The following is a 21,676-nucleotide window of genomic DNA, read 5'->3' as shown; positions in this document are numbered from 1 at the left end:
TTGTGTTGTTTTATTTAACATTAGTGGAACATCGATAAAGTTTTGTGCACACTTGTAATGGAAACTGGGACTGAAATTTTTTAAAGTGTAAATTTATTTCATTTGCATTAACCTGAACTTTTATAATGACCTGCTTGGATCTGCTTTACTTCACTTCTTAATGTTGGAACAATTTGCAAATGAATCGTTTGCTATAAACTGCTGTAATTTACCTGTTAAAGGGTTTTCTTTGCCAAAGTTGCAGCAAGAAAAAGCTACACTCTCCCCAAGGACAATAACTAAACAAACTGTGTGACATCAAGTATCATTCAATATGCTTGTTACAATAAAGGCAAGCTCAAAATTATTAATACTCCGGGCAGATTAAGATTTTAATTAAGCAGATTAAGCAAAAGAATATAAATTTTGAAGACAAATGATTGCCAGGACCTTAGCAGTAGAAAGTAGTTGCTAAAAATTAAAGATTAATATAAACTCACATCTGCCAGGGTATGAATAATTTGGGGCCAAAGGGTATGTAGCAACCTTTATCAGTATAAAATATTGGAAAAGTTATAAAGCCCCTGCTTACCCAAGGACATGCCTGCTGGATCCTTTTTTAACTGCGTACTGTATATTTCACTTTATCCATGCCACAAACATTTTCACTCTGTTTTCAAATTTATTGCTCTGTTTTTCTTTCCATCTGTTCGGCTTAATGGGGTTGCAGAAAGTTCAAGGGATTGACAGTTTCTCGAGGCAGGAGCGCGGTAAACAAGCAATGTGCGAGCGTGCAAGTGGCTCGCAAAAATAATCCGACCTCTTGAACTTTTTCCACATTTCATCTCTTTCCAATGAAAAACTTCAGTGCATTTTATTGGGGTTTGATGTGACAGTTTGGAATCCGGTATGGATAGGGTTAGGGTAAATACATGGGATGCCATGTATTTAAAAACTAAACCTACATCCACCACACATAGCAGATTTATTGTGAAACATGGCATCCCCTACAGTAAAACACGGCGGTGGCGGCATCTTTCTGTGGCAATTATTTTCTTCACTTGGATCGGAGATGTTTGGAAGAGCAGAATGGTTTCTATCAAACCCATTTATGTGTGTTTATTACAAAAACACATAAAACACCACTTAATGTTTCCCTTCCACTTCAGAATTATGCACTTTAAGTTTCGGTGTGCAACTTAATTTTCCAATGAAATACATTGTATTTTGTAGTTTTAGCAGGAAGGAATGTGAAAAAGGTCCCAAGGGAGTCGTTGCATGGGATTGCTACGCGTCCATATCGTAATTTGTATCATGAAAAACAAAATCCCTTTTCATAAAATCAACAGAAGGTTGGAATTCCAGGCATTCTGATGTCAACTTCCTGTGTTTCGAGCCCGTTCAACGGTACAACTTCCTGTCCGATGGGACTGACGGGCACTTTGACTCAAACTACCCTGAGTCATCACAACAACCACGTTGCTGGTTCATATTTTACCCACACTGCAACAGTGGAATGTGAAGGGAGGATAAGTGGATTTTTTTCCAAATTCTCTGATTCCTTCGTCTTCAAAGGGCTATTGTTTCTCCAGCCGTAGACGAAGGATGGATCCTTTCATTTTTATTGCTCGTTTTAGAGATTTAAATCTGGTGCGTTGAAACACAAGGGCTTGATTTGAGGAGCAAAACGCAGGATCTCGGCTTAATGAGAAGGTAAATGTGCGGTCATGTTTGTGCACGGCATGTCCTATTTGACGGTCTAGCGGAAAAACAGGAAAATAAAAGTACTGGGAGGCTTAGGGATGCTTGTGTAACCTCCTGTTTCCTCACAGCTGTGCGTCAGGGAATCCAGGCCTGACCAGGCTCACGGAAAAGAAATTTCCTTGAAGGTAGACTAGATCATTCCAGACATTGTGATTGATGTTTGGATGATCAGATAAGTCACAGTGTGTTTAAATAACACAACTCCTGTGTCATCCACTGCATCTACGGAGTGTTTGTTGTGTAACCTGTCGTGATTGTTCTTTCATTCTAACGCCTTGCTGCTTTAGTGCTACTTGGATGCTCTTTCCCTGAAGGGCTCCACATGTTTCAACGCCATCGTTTCACAAACAAGCTACAGCTTGTGAGATTTTGTTTTCATTAAACTTGGGCAGATTTACACCAATTTACAACTCCAATGTTTTTTCTATCTTTATGAGCTGAAGATGATGTTGAAAGGATTCAAATGGCCCTTCGTCACGTTTGGCCCATGCAACTGAGAAGGTCTTGACCTCAAAAGATCCTAATATGTTTTGTCTCTATTTAAAATACATCTGTTGTACATAGTTCTAGTAACTGGGATATAATTTTATTAAAGTGGAAGATATTTTCACCTCTCCTCTGAAAAGATTTATCAAAATGTTTAGTCTATATAGTTGTTTTAGTCACGTTTGACTCACTGACTCTTCATCCGATCCAAGGGCTTGGGTTGGGACGTAACTGTGGCATACCTCAGGGATTAGTTCTGGTTTTCCTTTTTTCCATTGACGTTTTCCCCCATTTTCCAATTTATCCAGAACAATGGAGTATATCAGTCAATTTTTCAGTTGTTTCCAATTGTTTTTTTTCATGCTACACTGTAAACAATAAAGGTAGTAATGTGTCAGCAGAGAGGATATAAAGGATTTGTGAACATTGTCAAAAAACTGACAAACCATCAACCAATATAATAGTAATGCATGAGTGTGATAATGTTTGCGGTATTGTCATCGTGTTATTCCATTGGCTGTTTGATGGTACCAGTGTTGCTGACCTAGCAAGGCGTATGTCTTTTGAGGTCAATCGTCCATGACCCGCCCCGTGTCTTTTGGCACGGCCTCTGCTTCCTCAGAGGCTCTCTCACTGCTGCGGAGGCTGATCCCTGTTTGTGTTTGTCGCGGTCAACAAGCACGTCTCCACGCCGTCTTTGTTTGAAGTCGTCGGTAGGCGGGGAGCTGCACGGACACACATGGAAGCACAGGCATCCCACCTCAATGCTAAATTTAGAGATAGTCTGGTGTTTAGAAGTACCATGCATGTGTGAGTCTTACAGTAGCACAGCCGGTCGACTACCTGAACGGTGTGGAGAAACGTTTACGAGAATGTAAGAAGAATATCACAATGCAGAGCAGATACCATTGGAGCTGAGCATCGAGGTTTTCAAGTCACTCCTCGTATGATTGCATTTGGACAGATGTACGACTTCTTGGCATGATGGTTCACGTGCATAACTGTGTAGCTCACTGCTGACTGGGGAGTTTTTCAAGCCAAAGGAGTCAAGTTGGTAATTGTGACAAACAAACTACAAGGAGAGTGTTTGCCAAAGTTCACCTTCAGCTCCTCACTCTCAACTTTCTCTCTCGCTCCTTTTCTTCGCACTAGGCAAAAATCATTGAACCCACTTGCAACTAAGCACTAAGTTCAAGTAGGCGAGGTCAATGTGAGTGTTACTCAATGCGATGCTTCTGCATACAAGATGTGTTTGCAAATAGATAAATAATGCAGTTTAAATACTGAAGCTGCAAACAGGTTGCTGTGAACTACAAGTTTAAAGAGCATATATCACGAGCTTTCAGAACAAGAAAACCTGAACATTTTCATCACTACACAATTGTAACACGATTTTCCAAGAGGCCTGAATAAAGCCCGCTAAAACTAGAAGGTCCTACCTTTAGCCATTCATAGTCAATTGATTAAGATATGTGTTCCAGTGAGATTTAGTCAGCATCTAAATATCTACTCCATTCAACATATGTGTGTACAGTAAATCAACATGTTGAGAGAACGGCAAATTAATAGTTTGGAGTGAAAACCTTATGAGTAAAACCAGAAAAAATAAATTTGCACCTGGACCATCACTTCATGGCAGAACAGCCGTTTCTGGTGGGAATGTTTTTAGGTAGAACCTGAAATAACGACCCCTAAACACTGCATGAAATTTAGTTTAGTTCTTCTGAAGTAAAATACAGGAAGATCAATGTACAAACTTTTAAATAATTCCAAAGCCTCAAAGCTTTCAGAGAGGTCCAAGGGAATTATTTTAGGTATTTTTGAACATTTGTGCCATTTTGGATCTGGTTAAATTCAGTGGCGCTATGCTAAATGTCTGCAGTGACACTATTGAATACATTGAAGTGAACCTGCTGTGTGAATCCTGACATCATCTCTTGTCCTAACAGCAACAACAAAGGCACTTATGAGTGATTAGAAAGGATAACTTAAAATATGGTGCCAAATTTGGGATGGGGCAAAAACTGTTGCGTTTCATGAATTTAGCTGCATTGTGATAGAATATCTAAGTATCCACGAAGTTAGCATGAAGCTGTTAATATTGTTTGGTTGAGAAAATCGTGTTAAAGATAGTGCCTGCTCATATGTAGCAAAGCAAACCATCACCATAACATGCTAGCATGTAGCATTATAAAAATGATGCTACACGCTAGCATGTTAATTTGGGATTATGTCACTCCAATGAAATTAAAAATTATGAAACACAAATAAAAACAAAAACCAAATATGATTTCCAGCTCAATTTAAAGATTCTTATAATCATATGAAAATAGGCAAACATTCTCTTTTCACGATTGCATATATTAAATCAGACAGAAATCAGTAACAGTTGTAAATTAGCATAAAGAACACACAGGCCAAGATTGTCAATAATTTAAGATGCTTGTCTGACAGTGGACTACTGGACACAGCAGTACGATTAGACAAGTCATTAAAAATAAAGGCAAATATTCACAAAAATAACATCAAAAAAACTTTTAAAAGTATAAATGCATGGCCTTCTGAATTCGTCTAAAAGAAATTTAAACCAATGTGTTGCAACATCTTACAGAAGAGCTTAAAGAGAGCAGATTTATTAATTTTACAAGGTTCAATTCAGAGAGGAAGGTTGAGAAGACATATTTCTAAAGCTTTTTTGAGAAATACGTCTGAGATAAATAACGGAGGTGTCGACGTGTGCACACAGCACCACTAATTTAGACACAGAAAACAACCATTCACACATTTTCTGCACTAAGAAATTTAACATCTGACTGGGAGATCATGGTGAGTTTGGCCACCATTAACAATTTCTTTCTGTTTGAAGCCACAAATTTACACAAATCTTTTAGAAAATCTCAGTCTCAGCATGTCTTCTTGGCAGTATTTCTGTAGAACATTAATCCACAGTAACGGTAAAGACAAATAAATAAGAAACGTAGCGCACAGTCCGCTCACATGTTTATCCATAGCATTGATTCTGCAACAGAGTTTGTGTTGGTTACTTACAAAATTATCCACACACCAAACTTTTTCCACACTTTGTCGCATTAACACCACAAACTTTGATCAACTTTATTCTGATTTCATGCGACAGACAAACTCAAAGCAGTGCAGAGTGATTAAGTGGAAGGAAACGGACAGAGGTTTAGATTTTTCTTCCAAAAATGTTTTTTGATTTGTAAAAAAAAATTCAAATCATATTTCACTTTCAATCTGCTTCTGAATTATGCACTACTTTGTGTTTCTGTTATAGAAATTCAAAGAAATTACACTGAAGTTTGTGATTATGAAAAAGTGGAAACTAGTTGGGTTATAAATACGATTGCAATGCGATTTAGATGCTGATTTTATTTGCTGATCACGTGTGTGTGTGTGTGTGTGTGTGTGTGTGTGTGTGTGTGTGTGTGTGTGTGTGTGTGTGTGTGTGTTATTCCAGTGTTTGCAATGAGTGAAATATAATTAAGTACGATTAAAGACAAAAAGATCATGATTGATTCTGCGAGATGATGATATCACTCTGAAAATTTCTGCCCGTTTTGCGGTCTCATTTTGATTGTCTTAAAGATTAAGCAACTCATCATTTTTAGCAAAACGGTTAAATCCACTTTTGTTAACGTTTTAACCAATTATTCTTTACGTTTCACCTTGCCAGTGGTATTACAACTTCTTCCAAAAAGAAACCTCCCATACAGCCTTGGCTGTCGACATTGAAGTGGAGCTTTTCTCTTTCATGATATCTAAGCACAGATCCACAGAAATTGCACTATTTTCCACAGTTGTACAGCGATGCCTCTTCGGTCCCACACAGTCGCATCTTTATCCATCTTTGGGACTTCGAACTGTCAAATGAGGGAAGCTTTCTCCTGAGCAGGTCCGTCCTCTGTTCGCATTCCCTTTTTTGCCCTCGGTCTGTGTCGTGGTCCATCCAGAAGTTGTTACAGGTTCAGCAGACAGTCATTAGTAGTGTTACCAAGGAGATCTCACAGGACAACCAGGTTACTGACAAATAAATACTTAAACCAAAGGAGTCGTCTGGCTTCGTCTTTGGACGATTCCCACCCTGCAACGTGCTCTCCACGTGTCCCTGGAGGTGAAAACAGGGAAGACGTGCTCAACATCTGTGTTATCTTCCTCAGTTCTATTTATAAGGTTAACATGGAGGGAGGTCAAATTATCACAGTATTCATACAAAAATGTAACAGCATCATGGTGGGGTCATGATTTAACACAAATCATGATGATGGAGTCTTCTGTTGTTATTCGGAAGATAGACACTTTTTTTTATTTTATTTTTTTAGGTTTTGTTGGCTCTAGTGGCCTTTGTTTGAAAGTAGCTTGACAGGAAAGATGGCAGTCAGAGAGGGGAAGACATGCGGCAAATGTCGCCAGTCCGGGAATCAAACCTGCGACCACCGCCATGAAGACTAGGGCCTCAATACGTGGGTCGTGCTTTGCCCCTGCGCCACCACAGCAGCCCAGATAATGACACTTTTAAAGCAAAGTTGTCACTCTTAATGGACTTTTACTGTTTTTAAGTGTCATTATTTACCAAATGACACTTTATGACAGTCACTGCCATTCATGAAGACGCCTTCGTGTTTATAACAGGTGTTATGTTATGTTTATGACAGTGTTGTGTCAGTCTTATGCACACCCCGTCAAATAAACCATGTTTTTATTGAAAGTTTTTTTTCATTTTGATACACAAACCGGTTACATAAAATAGTTTTTTATTGAAAAAGTCTTGGAGTCTAACGAGCTAATATCAGAAAGCTAATGAGTCAGGTTAATTTGCCTGCAGTCAGTTACTTAAAAGTATCATGACTTAATAGTTACATAATCAAAGGAGTCAGATATTTCCAAAAACCTAATATGCCTTTAGCTGAGCAGCGATCCGCTTCGGGATGGACCAGTTTAAACAATCTTGATCTCATTAAAATGACTTTAAGCAACAGGAACGGTATGGAGGAACATTTCTGTACCAAACACAGATCTGTGCCTAGTTAGGATATCCATCCATCTTTAAGTTGCAGTCCTCTGTGAGCTCACCTGGTTGTGTTTCAGTCCGACTCCTACATGAGCATCGCTCTCATTGCTGCCTTGCTGATCAGTTTACGATTCTTCTTCATTCTTCTCCTCTGAGGGTTTGGACGAACCGGGAGCCTGGGGCCGGTCGGGGCCGGTGCTTTCTGCATGGTAGTTGTGGACGATGTTGTCTCTGTGAGATTGGAAATAAAGTGCAAAAAAATCCAACTGATTACGTTCAACATTTAAATAATGTATAGTTTCACCTTGTTTTTTCAGTCGTCTAGAAGTGTACTCTGTGTTTCTTTTACCTGGTTTCGGTTCTGTTGTATGCAGATGATGGTGCTTCCGATGCTGACTGTCCGTCTCCCTCTCGTTCAGCCGTTCTTCCTCCTCCTGCTTCATTTTCTGCTGTTGCAGTAATTCCTTCTCTTCGTCCAGTCTCTTGTGGAGAAGGAGAAGCTCTTTCCTCTCAGCCTCCAATTTCTCTTCCGCGATTTGCGACATCCTTTCCACGTCTGGAGTCTCGTTTGCTCTCCTTCCTGCCGGCTCTCGAGGCTCTGGATTCGGCTCTTTGGTTGATCGGACCCTGCCCCTCGCTCTCTCGATGAAGGTTTCCTCGCTAGGATTCAACATGGCTTGTGAGTTCTCAGCGACACCCTCAGAGAGTCCAGCAGAGTGGCTCTTAAAAGGTTTGGATTTGTCATCTAACCCCAGAGGGCTGTGTGTTTGTGTGTGTTTGTGTCCCGCTTTAGGATTCCCTTCGGTGCTGTCGAACCCGTCTTCTCCCATCTTCATCTTTCCTTCTACATCCACATTATCCGCAGGGGGCCCTGCATTGTCTTTAGAAACCTCATCATTCTTCGTCCCGACATTTTCTTGCAACTCTGTTTGCTCTTCGGTCTCAAGAAATCTGGGGAAGTTATGATCCCAGTGCGAAGGGAAGAGAACTGCCTCCTCAGACCGAGACACGTCTTCTCCTGCCAGGCTGTAGCCTTCTCCCGGCTGAGGGAAGGCGTCTCCTCTGGGATCCCAGCGATGCCCCAGATGAGGCCTCTGGTTTGGCTTCAGCTCATCCAGCTGGTGAAGTTCATCTTTGGAGCGGACCGTCACCTTAACGGCAGAATAAAAGAGTTTAGTGGCTGTTTCCTCAAGCTCACACTACAAATAGCTCATAAAACAAGCAGACGGTAACAATTCATTGCTCTTATCCAACATTTGTCTATTTGCATTTGCTTGTACTTTGCAAATGTGCATGCAACTAAAAGGCGCTAGTTGGTTAGTGGGTTTTGTGTACACAGACACAAACCCAAGTATTTACATACAGAGACAGATGCACAGAACTAGGTGTTTATATGCTTCACTTGGCATTGCCCGAGTCAAAATGTAGCTTATTTCTTTGGTCAGAATTTGGGCTTGAGTGGCAATAACAGTGTAGATTATGGAAAACGCTACTGAGCGAAAAGTATTAAGTTAGTCATTTTCAGTATAAGGAGTCAGAAGAAGAATAAAACCCGTCACAAATTTATAGATAGTATTTTGTTTTCTCACATTGGCTGTTGATTCAGGCAACAGATTACAGCAAAATTATAGAGTTTAAGTGATAATCTCCTAATTCTACAGGCATTACACATTGATTAATAATACTAACTATACTAATCGTACTATGTCTGCTTATTTAACTGTAAACTTTTATATTTTTTAGTAATTTTGCAATGTTTTTTTTTCCTGACATACCGGTGCCAACAGATTTTCATTGTATTGCCTTGTGCATATAAAGACGACACATTTCTGAATAAAGTCATCTACAGATGCCAATATAAAAAGCTAAATTCAGATGACAACAACTCTTTGTTTTGAATCCTGTTTAACTGCAGAGCTGTGTAACGTCGACTGCTCTCTTACCCACACAGTGTGACAACGCCTCGACTTTTCTCATCCTCTATTTTTAAATTGGTTACTTCTAAGTATTATGGATCATGCTGAAAATTGTATGTCGTGTGCTATGGTACATTTTCAAATGTGGTAAAAACAACAGAGAAAAATGTCAGTAAGGCTGCAATCTGTTTTGTAAGAGAGATAAGCTCAAATTACTTTCAATTATGTTTCATTTTAAAGCGTCTAAAAATTGAGAAATGTTTAATGATTTTAGAGAAGTGACAAAGAGAAGCGGTTCTAAATCTATCTTAAGAAAGTACAATTTGGAGTTCAAAAAGAACCAGAATCAAAAATATTTTGACTCCGATCATTTCCACTTTTCTGCCACTTCTTGCAGATTAATCCCACCCAGCACCTGATCACTGTGGTCTCCAACAGGCATTTTTTAACATTACAGTGCCACAGTAAGACCAGTCTGCCTTTTAGCTACCTCTGTTCATGTGTTCCTGCACAATGAAGCTGCCAAAGCAGAACAGTGACAGTAGCACTGCTGGTTATAACGGACCACGGCTCACGTCGACCCCCCACTCCACGCCTACTCACCCACTCAACTTTGTGACAACCTTCCTAGGCATAAAAGTCAAACTCCAGGCTGCCTCTTCTTCACATGAGTCACACAGAGGAGGTAGGAAGGAAACTCAGGCCTCACTGATTTGTAAAAGAGTCTGCGGTGTTTACGTCACACGTCGACTCGCAGGATAATCGTTTGATTGGGTTTGATCGCATCTGCTGGAAGCAAACCCAATCTAAGACCACCCGCCAGATTCTGAAGCAGCGAAAAGGAGCTCATGCTAACACCACATGTTCAGAGTTTACAGTAAAACTGATTAATGCTTTCTGTACCCTGGTTATTAAGGCTAAACCTTTTATCCGCATGACGGAGAACGCGCACAGTAAAATTTGTACCTGTCCCTGCACCGGTGCCGGGCCGAGGGTTTGATTTCGATGCAGGTGGCTGTGCAGCCTGTGAGAGGCTTTCTTCTTGAGCACAGAGAGGCGTGGCGTAGGCTGACATCTGCAATCCACGTGATCCACAACCGAAACCACGGCCTTAGCAAAAGTGGGTCTTTTGTTTTTGTACACAATCTTCGTGACCTGGAGAGGTTGAGAAGAAGAAGACGGGAGTCACTGGGAGGTACTCCGAGTTCAAGAAAAAAAAGAAAAAAACGTTTTGTGGGGACGCTATAACATGGGTATGTGAATGTTTGCTTTTTGTACTCAAAAAGGAGCTGTTGCTAGGCAACAAATGGAGGTTAAATAACCAGAGCTGCAATTTTCTGTCACTTCTCAGAGTGAACTACTTGAAAAGCACAGAGAAAAAAGATGCAGAGCAAATCTTTTACATTTTATGCGTGACTGGCCTCGTCGGTGTTTGGTTGGCTGTAAACTAAAAATCTTATTTTTTTCCAGTCAGTGAATGCAACATGTATAAGCACTAATGGGAAAACAACACTCTGTTATGTGGAAGTTGTTACCAAGCTAAACTAATTTCAATTTTTGTCAGGAGATCTTTAAGAAAATCTTCGTGTTTTTTTTAATAATTAAACACCTGTTGATATATTTTTAAATTTATGTAGAAAGTTGCAAAAAATGTTTAGCTATTAATTGCAGTTCTTATTCTCAATTACTTTCAGATAAGTTCAAAATTTCTAATAGTCCAGAGGGAGTTAAAGATGACGGTAAGAAGGCCTTCCAACATCACCAAAGATAAAGCGTCAAAGACCTGCTGAAATATACAAAAAGCAATCATGAAACAGCTGTAATTGCTCTAAAGCTAACAGTTTTTTCTACTGATTATTAAAAAGGCTGCATGTAAAACAGAATGCTTCTTTCTCATTGTTTTATTATCCTTTGGGAGATACCTGTCGTTTATATCAGAAACAAACGTCTTAAATCCAGTGGTGGGGAGTAACGAAGTACAAGTACTTCGTTACTCTACTTACTGTACTTAAGTACAATTTTCGTGTATCTGTACTTTACTTAAGTAGATTTAATAATGGATACTTTCTACTTTTACTCCACATTTTACAGTAAGTATCTGTACTTTCTACTTCACTACATTTCTACAAAACCGTCTCGTTACTCGTTACATCCAAGTCGCGTTGCGCTTTTTTTCCGTTAAAATGTGAAGTTCAGGGACTTAAGGTGGCGCCGTAAAATCCAGACTTACGTGTCTGTTGTCATCCATCGCCTCCCCCTTTACTCGCACGCGGAGCTTCAGACATGCGCAGTGGTTTCCTCTGAGCGGGAGAAGATGTCTGTCTAATCGTCAGTAATATAATAGCGCTGCATAAACCATAAGATATGGCGACATATAAAATCAGCTGCGCTTTGCTTTCACAGACGATGGGGACTTCGTCCATCTTTTAGCATCACTTCGAAGGAAAGCTTAAAGAAAGGTAAGCTCTGCGGACGTGATGCTAGCAAAGCTAGCTGTACTGAGACACACATGAAAAAAAATTGTCACTCATGCGCTGAATTATTGTGTGGAGGTGTTGACTGAGGTGTCGCAAATATGGGACGCATTATTCTGACGTGAACCGTCAGAATAATGCTTCTGCATGTTGGTGTTCCCACTAAATCCTGAATATGCCCAATTTGGGTTGTCTTGGCCTTTTTATCGCAGCCTGTGGGGTTTACCCTGACTGGGAACGAGAATACAACCTCCTGAATGTGACAGGTAGCCAATCAGAAAGCGTGGTGACGTAAGAACAGAGGGGAATCCCAAACAGCTGACATATTGCGCAACTGAGAGTCCGGTGGATATCGGAGATGATATGTGGAAATGTTTATTATTATATGTAAAGGTCATTATTATATATGTTTATGTTTATTCAGTTAAAAATGTTAACTATGAAAAAACATAGTCGCCTCCAAATCATAGTGCAGCAAATAGAGCGGCTGCTCCCGCTGTCTTTTATCCACCGCCTTTTCTTTCTGTTACGTCTTTTATCTCTTAAAATTAGTCCACAGACTGTCACTATTGCTTCTACATCGTCATCCGTGTTTGGTCATTCTAAATTCTCGTATGCTATGTTGGGGGTTTTGTGGATTTTCTTCTGGAATCGCGATGTTTGTAACTGGAATCGGTTCGTGTGGTTTGTTGCTCCTGCCTTGTGGCTGGAGACACGACCCGATCAAACCTGTTGTACTTTTATCAGCTCTGTGGTCACAGAGGTTTGGAGAATCGGCCGACAATCCTTAAATCTTGCCGTCTAAACCAGACTTAAGACTCATAAGCTCTACTCATCTCCTCTCGACCACTGCCCAAACGCTCTCTGACTCTGGTCGCTATGGTAACATATCCCTTCAAAATAAGATACAGATGCGCCACAAAAAACGAGCATTTTACTTTCGTGAAAATTTCAACTCACGATAATGACTAACGGGAGCCCTGAGCTTGTTTCTCTGCAACGAGACGGTCCCATCTGGGAGTGATGGAGACAATGACACAATGAAGTGTTGCTTATATCCACAGTCTGCTTGGTCTCTACGAGGCGAAGCAGTTTGAAGCTTCATTCCCTCATTAGCAGCCGGTCGCCGCATGTTACACAGAGCGGCTTGTAATGTTTGACTCACCTACCGGTCCGGGATAAATCCATCCTCCTGTCTCTTCTCTGGGCCTTTTCCACTTTGCAAAGAATCTTTCCAAAGACATCTGATCTGTTTCTTACTCATTTTGCTGCTTGTGGGCTCAGTGTTGGCGCCCAAGCAACCGAGAGAATCCGGTTAAAGGATTTTCAAAATAAAAGATCCTCCAGACTCAAATAATACATAAAACGGAAATATTTAATTACTTCTTGCGCGGCTCGGTACCAATTGGTCCATGGACCGGTACCGGTCCACGGACCGGCGGTTGGGGACCACTGGTCTAGACTACAACTCTGCTATGTGGCTCCTCGGTTGCATGTCCTCCCCTTCCCACCCTCTTTCCACCACCTTTCTGTTGAATTTCTTTCCAAATAAAAGCCACTACTGGAAGAAAAAGTGAAGTTCATGCTATGTTAGGACATGAGACAAGATGTATCCACCCGCGAAATTATGATGCATAGAATCACATATCTAAGTCTAAACTATTGTGTAAACACAATAAAAACATGCTTTACCTGTGGCATTGTTCATTAAAATGGCACATTTCTGATGTATTAAAATTAAATATGATCAGTTCACTTAATGATATTGCATTAGGGATTAGGTGCATTCAGCAAGTACTTTTACTTTTAATACTTAAGTATTTTTAAAAGCCAGTACTTTTTTACTTTTACTTAAGTAAAATGTTAAGGCAGTACTTTTACTTTTACTTAAGTACATTTTTTGAGTACTTTCTCCACAACTGCTTAAATCAAAGGGAAATAATTGAACATCTAAGTCTGTTTGGGACAGGAACTAATTTTGGGTTCAACTCTTTCTACTTACTAATCGTTATGACCAAGCATGCTCATTTACCTCCAAGTGTCTGGTGTTTGTGGCATTGGAAACACACTGCAGGCTCTTGGTGTTGCAGCAGCCAGAGCAGCGCTGGACTTCCACGCACGGCGGCCACAGCAGAAAGTTGGCGTTGCTCCGGTCCAACATGGCTCTGGTGAGCTCGACCACTTCTGTGCGAACTTTACATCGAGCCTGCTGGGCGGGCTGAGGGTCTGAGGGAGAAAACACGACACGCTACGGCGTCAGCGGCACGTTCTGAGGTTTGATGAGCCAGACAATGCGTACTTCTCTGCTCGAGAGTTTGAGTTTTTCTGTTGTTGACACACAAGGACGTGTATTGAAAAGCAGAAACACTGAGTAGGTTTTATTCAAAGATTAGCAAAGGCCAGTTGTAGATCAGCATCTGGAAAATTTGAGTTCTGCTTCATGAGAACAACGACAAAAAGGTTAATGGGAAAAGATTTTCCCTCTGTCACAAAAACTACTAATCATCTCCCAGATGGACTGGCAGAGCGGTCCTTAGCCAACATAACGAGTTTCCTCATAGGACAAACAACGCAAAAATATGTAAAAAATAAATAAAATGATCACAACAACCAAATAAAGAGAGGTTTGGCTCACCGGGGCTGCGTGGAAGTCTGTGACCTCCGTTGGCTGCAGAGTTAGCTTCCTCCTCATCTGAGACAGCAACACAAACATCATTTATCCCAGTAGAAGAAGACAAAACGCTGACTGTGCACAGAAACCAGGAGCGGTCATGGTACGCTACGGTTTCAAAATGTCTTGTTTTAATGTTCTTGTTTCATTTTCTTTAATCTTTACCATTTTAGTCCCACTGAGATCAAAGATCTGTTTTATGAGGAAGACCTGGCCAAGACATGAAACTTAATATAAACGTTTTTGTAGTTAAAACTCCTCCTAGTACAGAAAGGGCAGAAGTAACTTTTTTTTTTCCAGCTGTGTAGAGCAGAGAGTCAGTGTGGTGCTGCCCCTCCCCCACTCATTGCTGTGCACTGCCTGCAAGCTGGCTAAGAAAAAAACTGTAAAAATGGAAAGTTTGGACACATTTCCAGTAATGGAAAACCTGTGAATCTTGCTAAGATCAAACTTTTTTACGTTAAGATGCAACAGATGAGAAACAACTGAGTAGCTGGAGCAACTAATTAACCAGCAGACGTCAGCTCACCGTAAGAGCACAACAATCAGGTTGATCCTCCTGACACTGATCAACACTCCATTAATCTGTTATTTATGGAACCTCGACTACATTTAATCAAGCCGAGTTAAAAATCTAAAATATTTTAAGTGAATCTACACTAATGCTGTGTGATTAGTTAAATAAATTGTCCAATTTTGACTCGATTAGGCTCCAAATGTTCACAAACATTACATAATCATCAAAAAAACTAATAAATAAAATTATATAATTATTCCAGGATGTTCAGCTTTGTGACTATGCTCTTATTTTGAAATGTCCCCTGACTCTTATGCTTTGATGTGGGTGATGTTTTGAAAAATCAAAGCCAGTAAAGTTGGCCGAAATATGACAGGAGAGGAGAAATGAGCAGCACCCAACTGTTCGTTTGTGTGTATTGACAGGTAATGTGTTAGGGACGTGCAAAAACTTTATAAAACATTTTGTTTTTGTATAAAAATCTAACAATAAATCACATGAAAACGAGGGATCTCAAGAGATGTTGCTGCTCAGTTGAGATTTCAATGCCAGATTACTAAAGAGCTTTGCTTCCTCTTTAACCTTAAGATTTATTTAAACTGATTCCACGTGTCTGTAAGATGGAAAAGAAAGAAAAACAAAAGCTGTGGGTCTTTACCTACGGAGTCAGTGCGCAGCAGCAGCTGGAGGTCCTCTATGGAGTTGATGGGGCTGTTTCTAACCAGCTCCACCAGCGCTGCAGGCAGAGGGTCCTCCTAAGACACAAACAGACAAAAAAAAATCAGCCCAAGTAACAAACAACTAGTGCAAAACCAGATAAACAGACAGAATGTATTCAGAAGCTCACATGATCTTAAAAAAATAAAAATTCAGTAGGCGATGGGGAAAAAAACTGCAGCACTTCCGCGACTACAATTGTCTTTAAAAGCCTCTAACCAAACATTTCCAGAGTATCACACCAGAAACCACAGAACGGCTTCACTTTGTGATTCTAGAGATTTGACTGTGGGCTTAACCCCCTTCCTTCCCTCCTTGGTCATTAATGGGCAAGAGACAGCCTGCAAGGGAGGGGGGAATTAACCAAAGCAGACACACAATGGCCACTAAGAGCAGGGTGAATGACTATTGGCGTTGTGTCCTCTCATCTGCTAACATTTAGGGGTCAAAGGAGCAGGCGAGGAGTCAGGAAGTGGGGGAAGGAGTGATACAGAGAGAGGATGAGAGAAGGGAGGTGCATCTGGATAAAATGAGAAGAGGGGGGATAATAGATGAGTAGGAGAGAGGCTGAAATGGACGAGAATAAGACGAGAATCTTAAATTTGGTTTAAATGGGGTTTGGAAAGCTAATTTTAAAGAAGCTGCAAACTGCGATTAAAGCTTTAATGAGTTCAGTGCTGAAAGTGTAGCAGACTACTTTCATTCAGAACATAATAAACCCCAGCAGCCATCCATGCATGAACACGCACTCTCTCTCGCCCTGCCCTCACCGTTCTCCCATCGACATCCGCCCTCCGCCTCCCTCGATTATTGGTCGGCTTCCCGGGGAGGCAGCAGGGGAAATGCCCGCTGTATTCCACTCGCATCCCTTTCCACCGGCTCCACCGATGCCCCTGAGGACTCATCACGATTATTTCCCCCTCTCTGCCGACGGAGCGCGCCAGCCGGCTCGGCTAATTGTGTCTGACGGTAATTACAGGGTGTGTGGCTTTTGTTCGCCGTGTGCCTGCAGTCACTGCAATTTGGGTCCGAGCAGGAAATATTAAATAAACACCTTCGGCTCTGGTAAACAAACAGATGCGGAGTGGGCCGCCACAAATTGTAAACACGCGCTAATTGTGGTGAGTGTGCAAACGGGGATGAATAGGACAGGAGATGTCAATGAAACGTCTGGTTTATAGGTGGATTTTATGAGATGTCTGCACACCAAACTCTACAAGTTCAGTCCCTCCGTCCTCACTGAAGTCTGTAAACTTTCTTTCAGGTTGAAGGGGATTTTATTTAATGAGGCAACATTGTAAAAGAGAATGTAACTGAGGAGGGATACAGGTATTTACAGGTATTTACTAAAAATTGTGTGAAAAGGATGTTTAGGATTTGCCCAGCACCCCAGTAGTCAACTGTTTGTAACGCAACCTTTCACTTACCACTGTACATTTCTTCTGGGTCTTTTTCTACAAGCTAACCTTAGCCCTCACCTGAATATTCCTAACTATATTCTCAATTGGACCTAGGTTTGGACTTTGACTGGGCCGTTCTTGCACATAAAAATGTTCAGATCCGACCCAGAAATGATCAACTCCGCTCCTCCAAATCCTCTGTCAGTTTTCTGCATTTGCTCGAGTTCGGCAGAGGCCTTCGTTGGATTCAGGCAACGTCTAAAGATCCAATAAATCGTCTATAAATCTATAAAATATCTAACAAAAATATACATCCGGGTCCGTTTTTGAACCAGGACAAAATGTGAAAAGATTCTCCCAAAAGAAACTTTCAGCTTAACCCGCGTCTAATAAATGGTTTCTGTCAATCACATGGCATTCTTCTAAATTGTCCTTCCTTCCCACAAGACAAATTATATTCTGCTGCAGATCTGCAGCCATCTAAGTCTAAAACCTCCCCCCACCAAAAAAAAACAAAAAAACACCAATTTTGTCATAAACCAGTCGTTATCGCCTGAAGCGCCATCCCATCTCCCTACGGACGCCCTGAGGAGTCCCAGGTACAGGCAGCGGCTGCAGCTCCAAAGAAGGAGGAGGGAGAACATCTAATCGTAGATAATTATGGGGATCGAATTTGCTGGCGGCAGCCGCAGCACATGCGGGAGGTTTCACATGCAGGCCCAGAGAGCGTGCCAACACGTGCGCGACAGAGCAGCGTGCAAACGATCGGCAGTTCAGTTCATCCCGCTGTCACAGTTCAGTTTACCTCTCAGCTCGAATGCCTGGCGCAAGAACAACTTTGAGCATTTCAAGCTTTTACCCAGAACACAAACTTTCTCTTTGGGTTGCAGAGCGTACAGAAGGCGTTCGTGTCCCAGCTGCGAATCCTTGATCTTTTAAAATTAGACCTGGGGAATTCCTGGCTGTATACCTCAAAGCTCTAGCAATTTTCCCCCATAAAGCAATGTCAGATTTGAAATTTCCTTTTCTGTGTGATGCCAGCGAAACGACAGAAAATGAGAAGACTGCTTGATGACAGGAAGCTGAAGTCATCCCTCACAGATCAAACGTCTACCTTTTTGTGAGGCTCTCAAAGCGACGGTGGACTGTACGCATTTACATTCACTGCTAGGGCTGTAGTGATACAATAATCTCACGATGCAATATGATACACGATATTCTGCTCACAATACGATATATATTGCGATATTCAGCAAACGATACAATTCAATACACTTTTACGATTTTCTGAAAGATTTTAGAGGGACAGAGTGATTTTGGTGACATTTTGTGACTATTATAGAGTTGGATTGAATTAATTTAACTGAAAACTGATTAAAAGCACCAACTACACAATACCTGGCTCTGGTTGGACATGGACACAGACTTAAAGTCGACAGCTGGACAAAATTAATCAAAGAAGTGGTGAGAAAACATGTTAAACGTGTTTCTTTTAATTGAAACAGTACAAAGTGTAGCTTACATGCATTTTTAAAGTAAATAAAATGCACCAAGTACCCTGCTCTGAATAGTTTGATACCTTTTTAACCTTGACACTTAACATTTGAAGGAATCACTCTTAGCCTGATGACCTAATCACTCTCCTGGTGAAGCAAGCAGTGAGTGAGCAAGGTGACAGTTGGATGCTACAATACTTGCAGATGAATATCGATTTTTTTCTAGGAAAGAAAATATCGATATATATCGCAATATCGATATTATTACACAGCCCTATTCACCGCATGAATGCATCTCGTTTTGTTTACGCCAGGATAACTGAGTGCGTAGCACCACCTCCCATGGCCGACTAGGTTGATTTGTACTTCAGCCCAGTTTAGATTTCGAGGTCAGTGGCACAGGCTAATCGTTGTGGAGAGGACTCGCCTGGTTCAGATGAAATCTGCAAGCGGAAGCAGAACGGCTGATAAAATCCAAGCCCTTATCAGCAGAGAAATTTTTGCCTGTTTTTCCTTTTATTTCTGGTCAAGCCTCACTTGACCTACATAGGACCCCTGGTGTGGTTTGGGTTTCCTGTTTGAACAGAGCTGATGGTCAGATTTCACCCATCTCTCTCTCTCTTTCTGATTGCTTTGTGGAGAAAACCTCATCTACAGATTCGTGCTGTAATGAAGCAACTGTTGAATGAAAACAGAAACAAAAAGTTAAATAGGGCGACCTTTGGCCTTGACAGAAAGCGTCACAGCTCGATGGTGCTACATCTGGATCAGATACACTCTTTGTGCTGATGGGACATAAGCTGGGTGGCTTCAACCAAACAGAACCAGATTGTTGGGTTAGAGACATACAGAAACCTGATTATAGCTCCATTTTGAACTATGCAACAACCCGAACCTCCTTTAGTAGGTGTGAAATTACCTTAAGGTTTACATTCAATCAGTTTTAATGCAGCTTGATGAGGAAAACAAAAATCTTGTCTTTTGAGCTGCCCGTGTGTGCTGCCTTGCCTTTGTGTTTCTTGTTTCCCTGTGTTTTTCCCCCTGGCTCTGGTGGCAAATTTACTCTATAAACTGGTTACAGTCACATATTCTTCCTGTTGCACAGCTGACTACTGAATCAATGGGACGACAATTACTTTTGCGACTTAGGGACGTTTTTTTGTGCATGTTCTCCCAACACCTGTGTGGTCTTGTTCCGGGTACTCCAGCTTCCCCAGATCATCCAAAAACATGCACATTAGTTTAATTGCTCTCTCTTTTTCTCTCTCTCAAGTGTGTATGGGTATAATTATTTATGCTCTGTGGTTCACTACTTATTCATCCCCCTACAATCATTCAAGAACAAACTGGACTCCCAAATTGTAACCCAGGAGTTTGTTAGAGACCCTGAACGCATCACGTCCAACCACGTGGAGACAACAGCTTCAAATTAGCGTCCATCTCTAATTTCTCCCACATTTCTTGGCACAAGGTTGAGCGTGTTTTGGATCCCAGCGTCTATCTAATGAGGGAAATCAGGGGAGTTCTCTGTAACAACAAATCACCTCACATGGAAACATTTATTATAAGAGTATGTTGAAGCAGGTGCATTAATCGAAATATTTATATATATATATATATATATATATATATATATATATATATATATATATATATATATATAAACAAAACAAAACAAATAAAAATGTTGAACCTATTTCATTAGGTTGTTGTGGCCATACATGGAAAGCGGTGACAAATATAAATATTGGGCTAACATATATTATCGTATATCTCAATAATACAGCTCTATAGAAAAGTTTAAGGTGTAGCTAAGTTTTCTGACAGGTGTCAGTAAACTTTTACTGGTGATTTTTTCCCCCAGTTTTACTTACCTCGGCCACGCCAAACTGCGCACACGCCACCAGCAACGCGAGCAGCAGCAGCTGGACCCACGAGCTCATCTTGCTGCCCAGCCTCGAGCCTCTCCAACGGACCGGGCATTTATGGAGGCGCGAGCGAGCCTCTCTCCTCAGCTCGGCGCGCGGAGGGGAGGATGAGGAGGATGAGGAAGGGGACAGCGGCTCGGCTCGCAGAGCTGTGTGCGCCTGTGAGCTTCGTCCCGTTGCCAGCAGAGTGAAGGAGAGCGAGAAGGCGCTCCAAGCTCTTCCTTTCTCCTCTTTAGAAAGTAAATCCTCAGCGATATTAAAGCTCCAGCTTTCTTTTCTTGTTGTTGTTGTTTTTAACCCAATATGTTTCTCTTAATCTCGTTTGTAAAGAATTCACCTTGCTCCGTGTTGTTTTATGGAAGAAAGAAAACTCATAATTAAATAAAAAAACAAAACAAACTGAGGAACATTCCTTTGCCAAAGGTCCAAACTTCACGAAGACATACGGATGAACAGCAACACAGAGTAAGAAATGTTCTTTAAAAAAAAAAAAAGTATCCCTCTGTTATAATGGCAATTTAGAAATAGTCTAAAGACACAAAAAAAATTTAAATCAACCTAAAGTCCATATTCCATTAACCGTGATGCGTCTCAAAAATCCAGCTCTCCTTTCTGAAATGTTCTGCGGCTGCTCAGAGTTGTAGTTTGCGCTCTTATACTTCTTCCAAGGAGGCTTATCAGTGAGCAAAGTGCTGCGTGGCTTCTGCCCTGGACCAGCCTGATTACGTGGTGCTGGTGCTGCTGTGAGGAAGGGCTGGCTCCCAGCAGACCCTAATGCTCGACTTTTTCCTCTCTCTCTCTCTCTCTCTCTCTCTCTCTCTCTCTCTCTCTGTCTCTCTCTCTCTCTCTCTCTCCCGCCCCCTGCCTTAAGAAAAGGCCATAATCTGCCTGCAAATCAGCGACATCACGGTTGATGCGCAGCAGTCGCCCTCAGTCTTGATTTATGGAAATATTTCAAGTCGTTTTTGCTTTGTTTTTGTTCAGAGAGGGCACGTGCTTGCTGTCCTGCTGACTTTAGCGCGTGCTACTTAAGAATAAATGGTAGCGTGTTATTTATGCATTTCATGAGGAGAAGTTAGAGATGGAAAAAATATTTATCGAGTAATTTCCCTTTTTGAAGGGGAAATATTTGACATATTCCTGCTATTTTAAAGATATTATAAAGTTATATTGCTTAGGGGAAAAGTAACACCAAGCTTGCTAATTTGTAGAGCGTAAATTTTAAATCCTGGCGTTAGTACCAGGGACCAAATAACGATGAATCATGGGAATTGAAGTCTTTCTTTTTTTAAATTTAAA

General features: G+C 41.1%; 1 protein-coding gene across 1 annotated transcript; it reads right to left on the bottom strand.

Annotated features, from left to right (window-relative positions):
• Window positions 1–4,516: 4,516 nt before the first annotated feature.
• On the bottom strand, window positions 4,517–21,228 carry LOC106920463 (uncharacterized). Its single transcript, XM_088008209.1, has 8 exons — window positions 20,324–21,228; window positions 15,495–15,591; window positions 14,284–14,340; window positions 13,681–13,874; window positions 10,141–10,329; window positions 7,608–8,409; window positions 7,321–7,489; window positions 4,517–6,355 (listed from the first exon to the last, which is right to left on the bottom strand). Exons 1-7 carry the CDS (start codon window positions 20,390–20,392, stop codon window positions 7,344–7,346), a joined length of 1,554 nt encoding a protein of 517 aa, XP_087864335.1. The 5' UTR covers window positions 20,393–21,228; the 3' UTR covers window positions 4,517–6,355; window positions 7,321–7,343.
• Between the last annotated feature and the right edge of the window lie 448 nt (window positions 21,229–21,676).

This window comes from Poecilia mexicana, unplaced genomic scaffold (assembly GCF_051168715.1).
Source record: "Poecilia mexicana isolate PSO_F unplaced genomic scaffold, ASM5116871v1 scaffold_8, whole genome shotgun sequence".
Classification (NCBI taxonomy): domain Eukaryota; kingdom Metazoa; phylum Chordata; class Actinopteri; order Cyprinodontiformes; family Poeciliidae; genus Poecilia; species Poecilia mexicana.
Note: the sequence above shows the minus strand (reverse complement) of the source record. Positions and strands in the feature narration are given on the sequence as shown.

Excerpts from the sequence above, each read along its gene's own strand:
- LOC106920463 (XM_088008209.1), bottom strand. The coding sequence starts at position 20,392 with ATGAGCTCGTGGGTCCAGCTGCTGCTGCTCGCGTTGCTGGTGGCGTGT. Across the intron at positions 15,592-20,323 it reads CGCAGTTTGGCGTGGCCGAG|GAGGACCCTCTGCCTGCAGC; the intron begins GTAAGTAAAACT and ends TTTGTGTCTTAG. Across the intron at positions 14,341-15,494 it reads GCTGCGCACTGACTCCGTAG|ATGAGGAGGAAGCTAACTCT; the intron begins GTAAAGACCCAC and ends TTGCTGTCTCAG.